Source organism: Conger conger, chromosome 18 (assembly GCF_963514075.1).
Source record: "Conger conger chromosome 18, fConCon1.1, whole genome shotgun sequence".
Lineage (NCBI taxonomy): Eukaryota > Metazoa > Chordata > Actinopteri > Anguilliformes > Congridae > Conger > Conger conger.
This window is the reverse complement of record NC_083777.1, coordinates 26257691-26272379: the sequence shown is the minus strand read 5'-3', so window position 1 is coordinate 26272379 and position 14689 is coordinate 26257691. Positions and strand designations below refer to the sequence as shown.

The 14689-nt window shown below is 48.7% G+C and overlaps 1 protein-coding gene across 2 annotated transcripts in view; it reads left to right on the top strand.

Moving 5' to 3' along the window:
- Positions 1–406: 406 nt before the first annotated feature.
- srbd1 (S1 RNA binding domain 1) overlaps positions 407–14689 on the top strand; it is a 95050-nt gene continuing 80767 nt past the window's right edge. For both annotated transcript variants that reach the window (XM_061228026.1, XM_061228025.1), the window contains exons 1-9: positions 407–520; positions 1528–1598; positions 2309–2657; positions 3148–3372; positions 4502–4668; positions 5475–5592; positions 6154–6292; positions 7120–7216; positions 7612–7774. In XM_061228026.1, the coding sequence (XP_061084010.1) occupies positions 1528–1598; positions 2309–2657; positions 3148–3372; positions 4502–4668; positions 5475–5592; positions 6154–6292; positions 7120–7216; positions 7612–7774 (1329 nt within the window). In that variant the 5' untranslated portion in view covers positions 407–520. The remainder of the gene's footprint in view (positions 521–1527; positions 1599–2308; positions 2658–3147; positions 3373–4501; positions 4669–5474; positions 5593–6153; positions 6293–7119; positions 7217–7611; positions 7775–14689) is intronic.

Below are 14689 nucleotides of genomic sequence, written 5' to 3'. Positions count from 1 at the left end.
AGTGGTATGCTAGTTTGAATGTTGATTGTACTCTTCAAGGGTTCTGAATTTCTGTATGTTTACACTAGGACTCGTAACTGCACTGTCCTCTCAGGTCTACTTTTGCACTTTGTTGTACGTCGCTCTGGATAAGAGCGTCTGCTAAATACCACGTAATGTAATGTAATATTCGTGAAGCTGTCTACCCCTTTAAATAGGCGGTTCACTTTGGAACGTACCATTGTTTATAAACATTTTTTAAATAATAAAAAGGATAGTATTCTTGTGCTGCGAATTTACTGTTGACTACTGATAATAAAAATAATTAACCCCGTTTACGCTAGATGGGATAAAATAGGAGGAATTACGTTTAACACAATATAACGAGCTGTTGGGAAAACCCATGTTCGTTTACGGAAATGAAACAGTTTGCCCGCTGTTGTGCATGCGCACCCAGTTGAACTATAGCTAGGATAACTAGCTCATGTTTGTAAGCTAAATTGCGATTTTGCTTTGTTTCACTGTCCGTAAAGTAAATAACGTAAGTATCATTATATCGCTTGCATGTTTGTTAAACTGTAAACAAACAATATTCGATTGAAACAGAGTGGCGAAGGTGTCTCTAGCAGCAGACTAGAGAGAACGCGCTAAATTTGAATGAGATGCCTTATTCGGTGTTTGGCGTTGATGTTTTATTCTTCATGGTAGTCTTGCTGGAGGCTACCAGTCAAACTGCAGACTACCGCGAAGCAATGGCCAAGTGGTGCGAAAGCCTGAGCTAACGTGTTAGCTTTTTCAATAGGAAAGCATAGCCTACAACATGGTCAAATGCACAATGAACAGGTAGCCTACTCGAAGAAACGCTGCATGTGACTAGCAGCTAGTCATCGTGTCATTAAACATCGTTCACTTTGTCTCAAGCACTGACCTTCTCTCCACAGTTGCTCCTCACCACAGTGCTCCTCAAAATGTCTGAGGTCAGGGCCCAAAAAATGAGTGAAAAAATTTTCTCTGACCCTCCATCCCTAAAAAATACAGCATTACATACAGTACCTTCAGATGTGGAAGTGAAATGTTTTTAATATATGACAAAAACAATTGCAAGAACACTGAAGTAAACAATGTTTAATTTAACTGGTGTGAATTTTACTATGACCCAGCCCAACCACTCCAAAGACCCACAGTTTGGAAGCTCCTGCACTACATTATAGCAGTCCTGATTGAAAGCTCAGTTCAGAGCGAGGTCAGAAACAGGCTAATCATGCCTAGCGCAGTGGTTTAAAGCGTGCTGTTCTGTTTCTTTCATGGCATATACAGCTAATCGATATGCGGTTATGAGCAGGTGTGTATAGTACAGAACACTCTCCAGGAAGAGACCAGCTACATAAACTATAAATCCGTAAAATGTAAATCGTGTCGGGTAGGGGTGTTTTTCTAAGCAAATGAATGTCGATGAACTTCCTTCGGGCAAATCTCAGTCCATAGGTCAGTGAGTGGCTCTGTCTGAAAAAGAATGAAAAAACAAAAAATAGTGCTTTCTGTTTTCAGATGATACGCAGGACTCGACCAAAAATGTGCTACAAAGAGCCGTCAATGGAGGAGGATGACTTTGAGGACCTGTGAGTAGCCTGCGCATTACCGTACTAGCAGTTATACTGCACATATATTTAAAATACTATCGTACTTATTCCAAGTAAATAGTTTCTCAGTAACATTTGCGTCGTTCCGTGAAAAATCACGGCGGCCTGTAGCGTAGTGGTTAAGGTACATGCCTGGGACCCACAAGGTCGGTGGTTCGATCCCCGGTGTAGCCACAATAAGATCCCCACAGCCGTTGGGCCCTTCAGGAAGGCCCTTAACCCTGCATTGCTCCAGGAGACATGCCGTATGCTGTCTTCTGTCTAATCAAGTCTAATCAACTGTAAGTCACTTTGGATAAAAACGTCCACCAAATGACATGTAATGTAATGTAACATGTAGTGTAAAATCAATCAGAGGTGTGTAGGAGTTGACCGCTTCCAATTTTACTCTGAAAGAAGTGGTGCCCAAAAGAGTCACTCAGAAGTTGGGAAATTGGGGTTTGTGTCAGTTTTTGAGCATCAATGAGAATCAATTGGAGTGGTCAACTCCCACACTTCTGGTTGATTTTTCACGGAATGACCCATCTGGTCTTTAAACACAATTTCAGTGCATGTATACGGTCCCTGACATTATATTCTCTCCGTGATTTTTACAACTGTGGCTGAATGGCATTTTTCCCGCGCTTGCCTCTGAGGAGATTTGGGAAGGTAACCGTCTCCCTTTCCGGAAATCTGTGCTCTTCCCACAGGCCAAAGGAAGAGGGTGCGGAAGACGAGGAGGAGGAGGAGGATGCGGAGGAAGAGGAGGATGCCTGGCAGCCTGAGGCCGTGGCCCCAAAGAGGCCGAGGAAGGCTGCCCCCGCCCCCAAGAAGCCCGCCGAAAAAAAGCCGGCGGTGAGGAAGCCGGCCAAACCCAGGGCCCCCAGGGAGCCCAAACCCAGGGCCCCCCGGAAGGTGGCTGAGAAGAGGCCCCGGGCCCCCAGGGGGAAGAAGAAGGAGGCGGCTGCCCTGGAGCAGGAGGCCGCGGGAGGGGAGGAGGCCGGGGGCATCGCGGGCGATGCAGCGGCACCACACCTCCCAGTCAATGTCAAAGAGGAGGTGAGACCCAGGGAGAAGCCATCTTTTCTGTGATGTCATCGGCACTTCACTTCAACACACTCTCTGAGCGACATTACGTTCTGCTCTTGTAAATGTCTGCACCACACCTGGGTTGCAGATTCAGTTTTTACATTCAGTTAAGTTTCTATTCATTACTGAGCTTGTCTGGTGCATTGGAACCAAACCTTGCCTTCTGCTCCTCTCGGTTGGCTCAGTTGCGCCAGGCAAGGTCAGTCGAGCATAGAAAAGTATTTGAATCCAAAACAATCACGTATTGTACCCAGGTCTGGTCTATGCTATTTTTCCACTTTCAGTTGCTTATCTGAAAGGCAGCCTTCTCTAGTGTCTTGTCTCCCGGACACCAGTTATATGACAGCTGCGTAAACAAATGGCAGCGAATGTGCAAATCAGCTGAGCAGTAGACCAGCCGCTCCATCTGAATGTTTTTCAGTTCCTTTTTTCCCCCCCCCCTTCTCCCTTGTCGTTTCAGAGGCTGTCATTCCGAGTGCCCGAAAGTGGGCCGTCCCAGGAGTTCCCCTCCAATCAGCAGTCGCTGCCGGTGAAGAAGGAGGAGCCAGAGGACGACTTCACCTTCGGCGAGCCGGTCGCCAAGAAGCTGAAGACCAGCGAGGCGCCCCAGGGCCGGCCGCTCAGGCAGCCCAAGGCGGGGAAGGGCCTGCCCTACGACCTGCAGATGAACTGGGACCCCATCCAGGTGACCGTGGGGTGGAGTACACGCTCACGCCCCTGCGTGTGTGTCACTGCAGGGATGGGTGCTGCAGCCCTCAGGAGACTGGAGTCTCACACAGCTGTGCACTGAGACGGGTGTTCCTGGATGTCGTGACTGCTCTTAGACCTTATGATGGCGTCGGCTCCGGTCAGACTGGCAGGGCTTCCACACCCCTTGAATATCCATGAAAGCCCTCAAATTTTGAGAAACTATTAAAGCAATATTAAAGCACTTAAAAATGATGAAAGTGACTGAAGCTACATGGCAGTTTTTTCTCCTTTGGATATTTTAGAAGTCTTTTAAAAGGTTTATGTCTACTTTTTTTAAATTACATGGCTTTCACACAGATCCTGGATCATCTCATTTCTGTAAAAATGGCTGGGTTTGGACTGGGATTGAAAAAGTCAATCCTGTTACAGCATTCATTTTTTTACAGATATTGACCAGTATATCCCTTTATTTATGGTCAGCACAGCGAAAAGGTCCTGGGTTTGAATCCCGGTCGGCCGGGGCCTCTCTGTGTGGAGTTTGCATGTTCTCCCCGTGTTTGCGTGCAAAGATATGCAGGTTAGGCTGATTGGAGAGTCTAAATTGCCCGTGGGTATGAGTGTGTGAGTGAATGGTGTGTGTGCCCTGCGATGGACTGGCAACCTGTCCAGGGTGTATTCCTGTCGCCCAGTGTATGCTGGGATAGGCTCCAGCCCTCCTGCGACCCTGTTCAGGATAAGCGGGTTAAGATAATGGATGGATGGATGGACTATTTTATGCGTGTTTGAATGTTGGGATGCAGGGCCTTGAAAGGACTTGGAAAGTACTAGAGTGGGTGGCAGTGTGGAAGCTCTGTGTTGATGTCAGCTGAGGATAAGTTGCCTCCTGGGGGTATTTCACAAAGCTGGCTCTCTGAGTAAGCTGGTCTTCTTCACTGAGTAAAACCCGGAACAGCTATTTTTACTTCAGTACATGTTCCATGTTTGAGGGGGTTCCAGGTTTCACTCAGTGCAGAAGTGAAGCTAACTCAGTTAGCCAGCTTCGTGAAATACTTTGTGCTCTCGGGTAAGTCCAGCCGGCTGACGGGGGCCGTGTAGCTGACCCCGCTCTCCGGCTCCCCCTGCAGGTGCTGTCGGAGATGACGCAGGTTGAGCGCTGGGTGTGTGCGAACATGGTGGACCTGTTCCGCGAGGAGAACACCATCCCCTTCATGGTGCGCTACAGGAAGGAGCTCATCAACCACATGGACGCTGACGGAGTCCGGGAGGTCCAGCTCGTCCTGGAGGACCTCTGGTGAGCCCCGCCCTCGTCGCCGTAGCGACGGCCGGTCCCCTAGCAACATGGATAACTACAGACCTCTGCTGGGTTGGCTACCTACAGATAGAGTTATTGTTCATTTCTCAAGACAGGGGGGGAACAAATCTAGTAAATGGTTGGCATTTATATAGCGCCTTTATTCAAAATGCTGTACAATTAATGCTTCTCTTTCACCCATTCACACATGTACTCACACACTAATGGCGATTGGCTGCCATGAAAGGCACCAACCAGCTCATCAGGAGCATTTGGGGGTTTGGTTGTCTTGCTCAGGGACACTTCGACAGGGCGGAATCGAACCGGCAACCCCTCCGACTGCCAGGCGACTGCTCTTACCTCTTGTCTCCCCTTTAAGCCTTTAAGTCATAATAATAATTCGTAGATAATGTAATCTAAATTTGTCTCCCTGTTGCCAAAACCGCTAGCTGGCTGCTTTTCTCACCTGGCTGGCTACTCCAGACCGAGGGACAGGCTGGAGCCCTTAGGTCCACAGGTGTTATGAGCCCCTGTCCAGTTCTTCAGTTAAAGGAGAGAGGCTGTGGGGATTCAACAGGGAATAGTTTGTTTGGCCTGCCAGCAAATCCTAGTCACATATTCCAAGAATGTAATTGTAAATTTGGGAAAATGTTTGACCCCTGTACTGTGTCTATCTGTCTATCTGTCTATCTGTCTATCTGTCTGTCTGTCTGTCTGTCTGTCTGTCTGTCTGTCTGTCTGTCTGTCTGTGTGTCTGTGTGCCTGTGTCTGTCTGTGTCTGTCTGTGCGTGTGCGTGTGTCTGCAGTGCGGTGTCGAAGAAAAGCCAGTCCATTAGCCAGACTCTGAATAAGGAGGGGGTTCTGACCTCAGAGATCCAGGAGATGCTGAAGAACTGCAGAACCCAGGATGACCTGGAGCACGTGGTGAGAGAACTCAGCCCCTGAGCTCAGCTTGAGTTCAGCTTGAGTTCAGCTTGAGTTCAGCTTGAGCTCAGCTTGCACTGCATCACTTTCAAATATGGGTAGATTTTAGCTTCTGTCTGTCACTCTTCATTTCAAATGTATTACTGGAGATCTGGTTTTTAAACAAATAAATTCCCGGAGCCCAGAAAGGTATTTAGGTATTGAAGTTAGTTAGGCTTTGGAACAAATAGGACACAGGACTAGTTACTGTTTATCAAAAGTCTTAGAACTTACATCTGAACATGCAGTTGAGGTCTGTGCATAGGCGTTTGATTGAATACTTTCATCAAGTCCATTAACAAGGAATCTCAATTTTTCCCCAAAAAACGTATGCATGAACCTTTCCACCAGGGGGAGCTGTTACCCTGTTAAACAGCAGTTCTTTCCCGAGTAGACAGCTCAGACAGGGGGTGTTATAGGGTCGAATGAATAGTATTTATTTGTCATTTCTTTACTGTATTAATGATGTTTTAATGTAATAAATGACATAATAAATGTCTGTTAATCATCGTTTCTTTTCAGTACGCTCCCTACAAGAAGGGCAGTAAACTGTCGAAGGCTCGGAGGGCCAAACAGCTGGGTCTGGAGCCTGCGTCCATAGCCCTGTTACAGGACCCCCAAAAGCTCAACCTGCACGCCTATGTCAATCCTCAGAGTGAAGGTACCTCCACCCCACGCCGCACACCTGTCACATTCCTGTTACCCGGAAACAGGCAACTGTCCACGTAGTTTATACAGCCACTCAGTGTTTCAGCAACTTATTTTCAATATCTGCACTTTGCATAATGCTGGACATTAGCTGTACAGTTCTGTCCAACTGTATTTGATGGTCACATGGATATCTACTAGAAAACCAGTGTTTTGTTATTCGATGTAATGGCCACTAGAGGGCAGAAGAGTACCTGGAATAGCTTGCATTGCTTTAAAACCAGATTTTAGCTTTAATATAGGACTGCAGTGTGAAACGTCCCTTCCCCCACCACTCGTATATGTGGTAAGGAATGTATGTGATTTGGTTGGTCAGTTATAGCCGTTATATAAATATACAGTCAGGCCGGTAAACATGTTGCTAGAAGGTGTTTAACAAAGACCAATATAATAAATCACCTTTATTTTAGCACCCCAGCCTTGTGTTGTGTTGTGTTGTGTTGTGTTGTGTTGTGGTGTGGTGTGGTGTGGTGTGTTGTGATGTGTTGTGTTGTGTTGTGTTGTGGTGTGTTGTGTTGTGGTGTGTTGTGTTGTGATGTGTTGTGTTGTGGTGTGTTGTGGTGTGTTGTGGTGTGTTGTGGTGTGGTGTGGTGTGGTGTGTTGTGGTGTGTTGTGTTGTGTTGTGGTGTGGTGTGTTGTGTTGTGATGTGGTGTGTTGTGGTGTGTTGTGGTGTGGTGTGGTGTGTTGTGGTGTGTTGTGGTGTGGTGTGTTGTGTTGTGGTGTGGTGTGTTGTGTTGTGGTGTGTTGTGATTTTCTGTGGTGTTTTTTTGCCTTTGTAGGTCTGACTACTCTGGAGGAGGTGGCCACGGGCGTAGCACAGATTGTGGCTGACACCATCGCCAAGGACAAAGAGACGCTAGCTTTCGTTCGCTCGCTGTGAGTACACCCTCTTTTCACCACAGATGTGTTGGTTACATTATATTAGTTATTCTTCTGATGCTTTTAGCCAAAGCAACTTAGTTGATTAGACTAAGCAGAGGACAATCCCCAATCCCCCAACCTTCCAGGTCTCAGTCAGGTACCTTAGCCACCATATTTTGGTTACATTACCCTTAGTTAGCTGACACTTTTATCCAAAGCGACTTACTGTTGATTAGACTAGGCAAGGGGGTTCAATCCCCTTGAACCGCCAACCACAGTCACCTTAGCCACTAGACTATTGGGTCCCCAAATTAGTGTCGGTTGTAATAAGCACAGATCGAGCGTCTCAGCTGGCCAGTCCTGGCCTCCCTGTGTGACCCCGCCCCCCTCTCTCTCCCTGGGCCTATCAGGTGCGAGCGTAACCAGGTGACGCTGCACTCCTGCGTCTCCAAGACGGCCCTGAAGGAGCAGCAGCAGCCAATGGGGGAGCGGAAGGGCAAGCCCAAAGACATCGACAAGTTCCACCTGTACTGCGACTTCACCAGCAACGTGCAACGCATCCAGCACCACCAGGTGAGCGCTGCGCCCCCTGCTGGCCGTGCACGGTACTGCACGTTCAGTCCCACCTGACACGGGCGCCCAATCGTGTGGCACGGAGGCACACAGCCTATCGCTGCGGCCGCTGGTTTCACGCATTCTGCCGTTTGTCCACCAGGGGTCTCTGTTGCCACTTCGTTCGGTCTGGCAGGCACAAATTAGGTTCTCCGCCGTGTAATTAATTACAGGAATGATTACAAGCTTGACGTTGTTCCTGTCGGTTTACGTCCTGCCTCTTAAACGGATAATTGTCGATGTAAGAACAGACATCCCCTTCTGAGTCGCATTGAGGGGGTTCATATGGCATCCATGCCCAGACACATGCCCATAACATAAATTGCATTCATCTTGTCATAATGTTAGCTATTGATCTGATGTTTGGCTATGAATAACCGTTATTCAGTGTTAGCTAATTTCAGCCAATATCAAACACAAATTTGTATTGAACACGCTAATCTACCTAGACCTAATTCCCATTCAAACAGGAGCGTGTAACGAGCACTTGGGAATGCACTGTATGAATGTGGAAGGGGAGCCTGAGTAGTGAAGGTGGTGTAGTTTAATGAGAGGGTCAGGTGCATATTGAGTAGTGAAGGTGGTGTAGTTTAATGTGAGGGTCAGGTGCATATTGAGTAGTGAAGGTGGTGTAGTTTAATGAGAGGGTGAGGTGCATATTGAGTAGTGAAGGTGGTGTAGTTTAATGAGAGGGTCAGGTGCATATTGAGTAGTGAAGGTGGTGTAGTTTAATGAGGGTCAGGTGCATATTGAGTAGTGAAGGTGGTGTAGTTTAATGAGAGGGTCAGGTGCATATTGAGTAGTGAAGGTGGTGTAGTTTAATGAGAGGGTGAGGTGCATATTGAGTAGTGAAGGTGGTGTAGTTTAATGAGAGGGTCAGGTGCATATTGAGTAGTGAAGGTGGTGTAGTTTAATGAGAGGGTCAGGTGCATATTGAGTAGTGAAGGTGGTGTAGTTTAATGAGAGGGTCAGGTGCATATTGAGTAGTGAAGGTGGTGTAGTTTAATGAGAGGGTCAGGTGCATATTGTGTAGTGAAGGTGGTGTAGTTTAATGAGAGGGTCAGGTGCATATTGAGTAGTGAAGGTGGTGTAGTTTAATGAGAGGGTCAGGTGCATATTGAGTAGTGAAGGTGGTGTAGTTTAATGAGAGGGTCAGGTGCATATTGAGTAGTGAAGGTGGTGTAGTTTAATGAGAGGGTCAGGTGCATATTGGAGCGATGCTACCCCATGTTGTTTAATGGTGCGGGTAGCGGTTCTGTTCCCTGGCCACATGGGGCTGGTCCGAACAATGCTGGAAAACAGAACCAGTTCAGGTTACTTGACTGTCATTGCTCTGAAAGGAAGTTGAGGTTTACACATGTTTTTACAAGATATGACTCTGATACTATGGTTATAGAAATGGGTGAACTGATCCTCTTCACAGTGTGAAACTCTCACACACACTCTCTCCCTCTCTCACACACACACACGCACACACATACACACACGCACGCACACACATACAAGCACAAGCACACGCACACTCACACACACTCTCCCTCTCTCACACACACACATACACACGCACACACACACACTCCCTCTTGCACGGACACACACACGCACTCACACACACTCTCCCTCTCTCACACACACACACACACACACACACACACACTCACACACACTGCAGTGGCATTTGTGCGGGCTGCAGAAAGCGGTGCTGTCAGGCTGGGTTATCTCTGCCCTCTTCAGTGGGCGTAGAGGCTGTGGGCACTGCTGGTACCTGCTGGTCCGGCAGCTTGCTTACTCAGAGCCATGTCACAGGAGGTCTGTCAGCCTGGCGTGACACCAGGGACGGCTCAGTCAGGGCCGTGTCCCCCGGTCATTCCCCCGCCCTCCCCTTAACATATGTGACATGTCCCCGCCGCGCCCTGATTGGATTAGGGCCCGTGATTGACAGGCGTATCTCCGCGGTGACAGTCGCTCATGGCCACCCGGGCCGCGCTCGCCGCCCCCCCTCTCGGAAAAACGCGGAGTCGGAACGTCACGTCAGGAATAGAAAAACCCTCCCGGAACGGTGCTAATTTTCCGTTACGCGAATTGTCACTGGGAGTTAATTTTTTCCCCGCCGCGACCTGCTGGCTGTCGGATTGGGGCGAAAGCGGACCTTTTGTTCCAGTCAGCCTGAACGCGGGGGGCGAGAACGCGTATGTGTTGTGACAGAAGGCATGTGTGCGCGCAGAAACACGCATGTTTGGTTTAGCACGTCGCCGCGGTCGCTGCGGAAAGGGCAGGGTGGACAGGAGGAGTTGCCAGGGCACGGGAGACGGCACCCCAGGGGGGTCGGGACTCACACCACGAGTGGGACAGTGCGCGCTGGAGTCCGCCCAAACGGTGCTGTGCGTTAACGGGGAAATGTCAGGATTGCCACATGCTGTAGAGCTCAGAGTCACCTCCAAATTAGCGTTCATGTGTCCGGTGATATGCGTCTGGGTGACGGTTAGTTAATGATTTTAGCCTGATTTTATTTCTGAATAATATTAGTTGGTGTAATTAATGTTATTCTACTTAGCTGTGTAAATACACATTATTATTATTTTTGTATATTGATGGAATAATATTTCATTAAAGTGAAGGCAAACCCCTAAAAGATGTAAAAGATACACTTGAGCAAAATGTAGGTTGCTGATTTCGACTCTTTGAAGGCGCAAAATAAATAGAATATTTGAACCTGTTAATTTGGTTTTATCTGGTGGGTTATGTCTTTCTCTCCCATAAAGATTCTTCCCCTCTCTTGAATACTGTTAGTTGAAGGAGAGATGTTTCTCAATGATGCAGAGTATAACGTATGCGAGGCTCACACTTTTCATCGCAAAGTAGTCATTTTCATTTTCCTCCTGTCAGTCAGTGTGATCAGAGTTTCCAGCTTTCTCTCTGACCCGCTTTAAAACTCTTTAGAGAAACCGGGCTTTTCCACAGGACTGTTGTGCTGCAGAAAACCAATGTGTTTATGGAGAATAGTTAAAAGAGTGCATGGTTCAAACTGAGCTGTGTCTTCACCTGAATAAAGGCACACAGCTAACAGCTCTCTCACTCACTCTCACACACACACACACATTCCCTGTCTGTTATTGATAGCAGTGGCCTTGAAATGATGCACAGCTGCATTCCCAATGACTGAAAAGAATAAAATGAAAAAAAAAAATTATAAAATAAAAATGGTGGATATTCTGATGACCTGTCCTTTCTGTTTGGTGTAGATACATTTCTGACAATAATCTTCGTATGCGAAAGGTTAACTTTTGTGACATGCTTGACGGTTGGAGGCTGAACTACAATTTCACCTGTAGTTGAAATCCTTTAGGCTGATTGATTATTTGTTTGTTTGGTTCAAAAAGGGCAATTGAAATTGATTGTAATAAAGGCATTTTTAAAAATTGTTTAATATTGGCCACCATTCCTATTGTCACAGTCACACACACACACACACACACACACTCACACACTCTCTCTCACACACACACACACACACACTGCATACTGGGTGGTGTTAGGGGCAGGCGAGACCGTTGACTTTCATGTCCACTCAGAAACAAAGGTATAAAAACTCCTTAAAAACAAAAACTTGTTGCTGCACCAGTACTCTATTCACCAGCAATATATAATGAATCTGTACGTTTTGTGCTTGAAAAACGTACTCATTTTTACCCAAAGAGAACGTTACTGTGCTTTCAGGGTACATTTGGGAAATTGTACCTCCACTGTGACTTCATTCCTGAGAGTGTGGATTTACTGTTATAGGGCTTGATTAAGGCAATCTGTACCCCTTTACCCTTTCCCTCAGATTCTCCCTGACTGGGGTTTCAAAGTTAAAACTGGTTGCATTTTGAAAAACCGTTGACTTCATTTGACAGCAGTGCAAGAGACTGAAAGTCAGAGACGTGATCGTTGGAGAAGTGCTATTACACCGAATGTGAAAATGATCAACTTAAGTAATGTTTATTGATTCTACTACCCCTAATTGGAGCATTTTTTCTTTTTGTAGTTAATTGCAGGTAATTGCTGAGATTAATTTTCCGCAGATTGAACGCATCATAATTTTGTGCAGACAGATAGCTGTCTGTCACGGAGGGATGTCCAGCACCACAGACTTTGGGTAGTAATGCAGCTCCCGTCAGACAAGACCCGCTGTGGCTTTGAGCTCGACACTCCCGCTTATGTTGGAGAGGGACCGTTAAAACGATTCCAGCGGTGGCTCAGGGCTTTCGGGGTTTCGCTGGCGTCTGAAACCCTTCCCCTCCCGTCTCCGTATCGCTGATTTCCTGAGTGGAAGCTCTCTCCATTCCCAATTCATTCGTGACGGACAGGCGCAGCTTTTTTCTAGACGTTATGAAAGAGTAATATTTTTGCTCCCTTTGATCAGTGTTTATTATCAGTTTTCCACATATTGTCCTTTGATACGGACTTTCACTCTTATTTTTTAAATAATGACAAGTGCTACAAAGATAAAAAAAAAAACCCATTTGTTTTATGGATTTAATATATTGAAATATGTCCGCCTGTGACTTTTTTGATCGTGAAACTACATTAGTACAAATTTAATAATGGATTTCAAATATGTCATAATTTATATTTATATTTTTTTTATGTTCAGTTTCTGCAAGAAAAAGCAATATATTCGACTGGCGCAGTATGAGTTGCAGAAGCAGATGGTAAAACTGCTTTGATTCAGTATTTTCTTTTCCTGTGAAGCTGAGGTTATTTCTGCCTTCATTGCTGCTTGTCAGGGCTGATGTTCTGTGCGTTTGTGCTGGTATGAAGATTAAGATAAAAGCTGTTATCGTATTTCTTATTTGCTTTATAACCAGCTTATCACATTGTGCAGTTATCCCTGCGGTAGATTTGTCTGAGATTTGTTTGGACAGTAAATATTAAATGGGAGTAGAATAATATTCATCAGTGTAGCTTACATTCCACGTATTCTACGAAATTATGATTTCATTGTTTATGAAGAACACGATACCGCTGGATTCTTCAGGACCGCGGGAACCTGCCAAATGTGCTTTAACGCCTCGTCTCTCTCTCTGTCCGCGGTGTGAAAACACACAGCGCTGCTGCGTCGGTGTGCTGCACACGCGCGTGTTCGGGCTCGTTGAGCGCTGTCAATGCGTCGCGGTGTGTGTGGGGTGTGTGTGGGGTGTGTGGGGTGTGCGTGTGGTGTGTGTGTGTGGTGTGTGTGTGTGGTGTGCGTGTGGGGTGTGCGTGGGGTGTGTGTGTGGGGTGTGGGGTGCGTGTGCGGTGCGTGTGGGGTGTGCGTGGGGTGTGTGTGGGGTGTGGGGTGCGTGTGGGGTGTGTGTGGGGTGTGCGTGTGGGGTGTGCGTGTGGGGTGTGCGTGGGGTGTGTGCGTGGGGTGTGCGTGGGGTGTGTGTGGGGTGTGTGTGGGGGGTGTGTGGGGGGTGCGTGGGGTGTGCGTGGGGTGTGTGTGGGGGGTGTGTGGGGTGTGGGGTGCGTGTGGGGTGTGTGTGGGGGGTGTGTGGGGTGTGGGGTGGGTGTGGGGTGCGTGTGGGGTGCGTGTGGGGGGTGTGTGGGGTGTGGGGTGCGTGTGGGGTGCGTGTGGGGTGTGTGTGTGGTGTGTGCGGGGGGTGCGTGGGGTGTGTGGGGTCGCTGTCCCGGTGCGTGGGGTCACTCTCGCGGTGGGCCAGGTGCGGAAGACGGGAGACACCGTTGAGTCCAAGCCTACGGGTCATTAACACTGATGCACTCTGGGAAACCGGCACATCGGTGTCACAGCAGCCAAACGACCGAGCGTTCGCCGGCCCTTTCCCCCTCTGTACACCATCCTACACACCCCCAGACCCACTGCCCTTTCCCCCTCTGTACACCCATCCTACACACCCCCAGACCCACTGCCCTTTCCCCCTCTGTACACCATCCTACACACCCCCAGACCCACTGCCCTTTCCCCCTCTGTACACCATCCTACACACCCCCAGACCCACTGCCCTTTCCCCCTCTGTACACCATCCTACACACCCCCAGACCCACTGCCCTTTCCCCCTCTGTACACCATCCTACACACCCCCAGACCCACTGCCCTTTCCCCCTCTGTACACCATCCTACACACCCCCAGCCCACTGCCCTTTCCCCCTCTGTACCCCATCCTACACACCCCCAGCCCACTGCCCTTTCCCCCTCTGTACCCCATCCTACACACCCCCAGACCCACTGCCCTTTCCCCCTCTGTACACCATCCTACACACCCCCAGACCCACTGCCCTTTCCCCCTCTGTACACCATCCTACACACCCCCAGACCCCAGCCCACTGCCCACTGCCCTTTCCCCCTCTGTACACCCATCCTACACACCCCCAGACCCACTGCCCTTTCCCCCTCTACACCCATCCTACACACCCCCAGACCCACTGCCCTTTCCCCCTCTACACCCATCCTACACACCCCCAGACCCACTGCCCTTTCCCCCTCTACACCCATCCTACACACCCCCAGACCCACTGCCCTTTCCCCCTCTACACCCATCCTACACACCCCCAGACCACTGCCCTTTCCCCCTCTACACCCATCCTACACACCCCCGGACCACTGCCCACTGCCCTTTCCCCCTCTACACCCATCCTACACACCCCCAGACCCACTGCCCACTGCCCTTTCCCCCTCTGTACACCCATCCTACACACCCCCAGACCCACTGCCCACTGCCCTTTCCCCCTCTACACCCATCCTACACACCCCCAGACCCACTGCCCACTGCCCTTTCCCCCTCTACACCCATCCTACACACCCCCAGCCCACTGCCCACTGCCCTTTCCCCCTCTACACCCATCCGTACCCCCCCCCGGACCACTGCAGAGTGAGCTGTCCTCAGGGGTAATGCA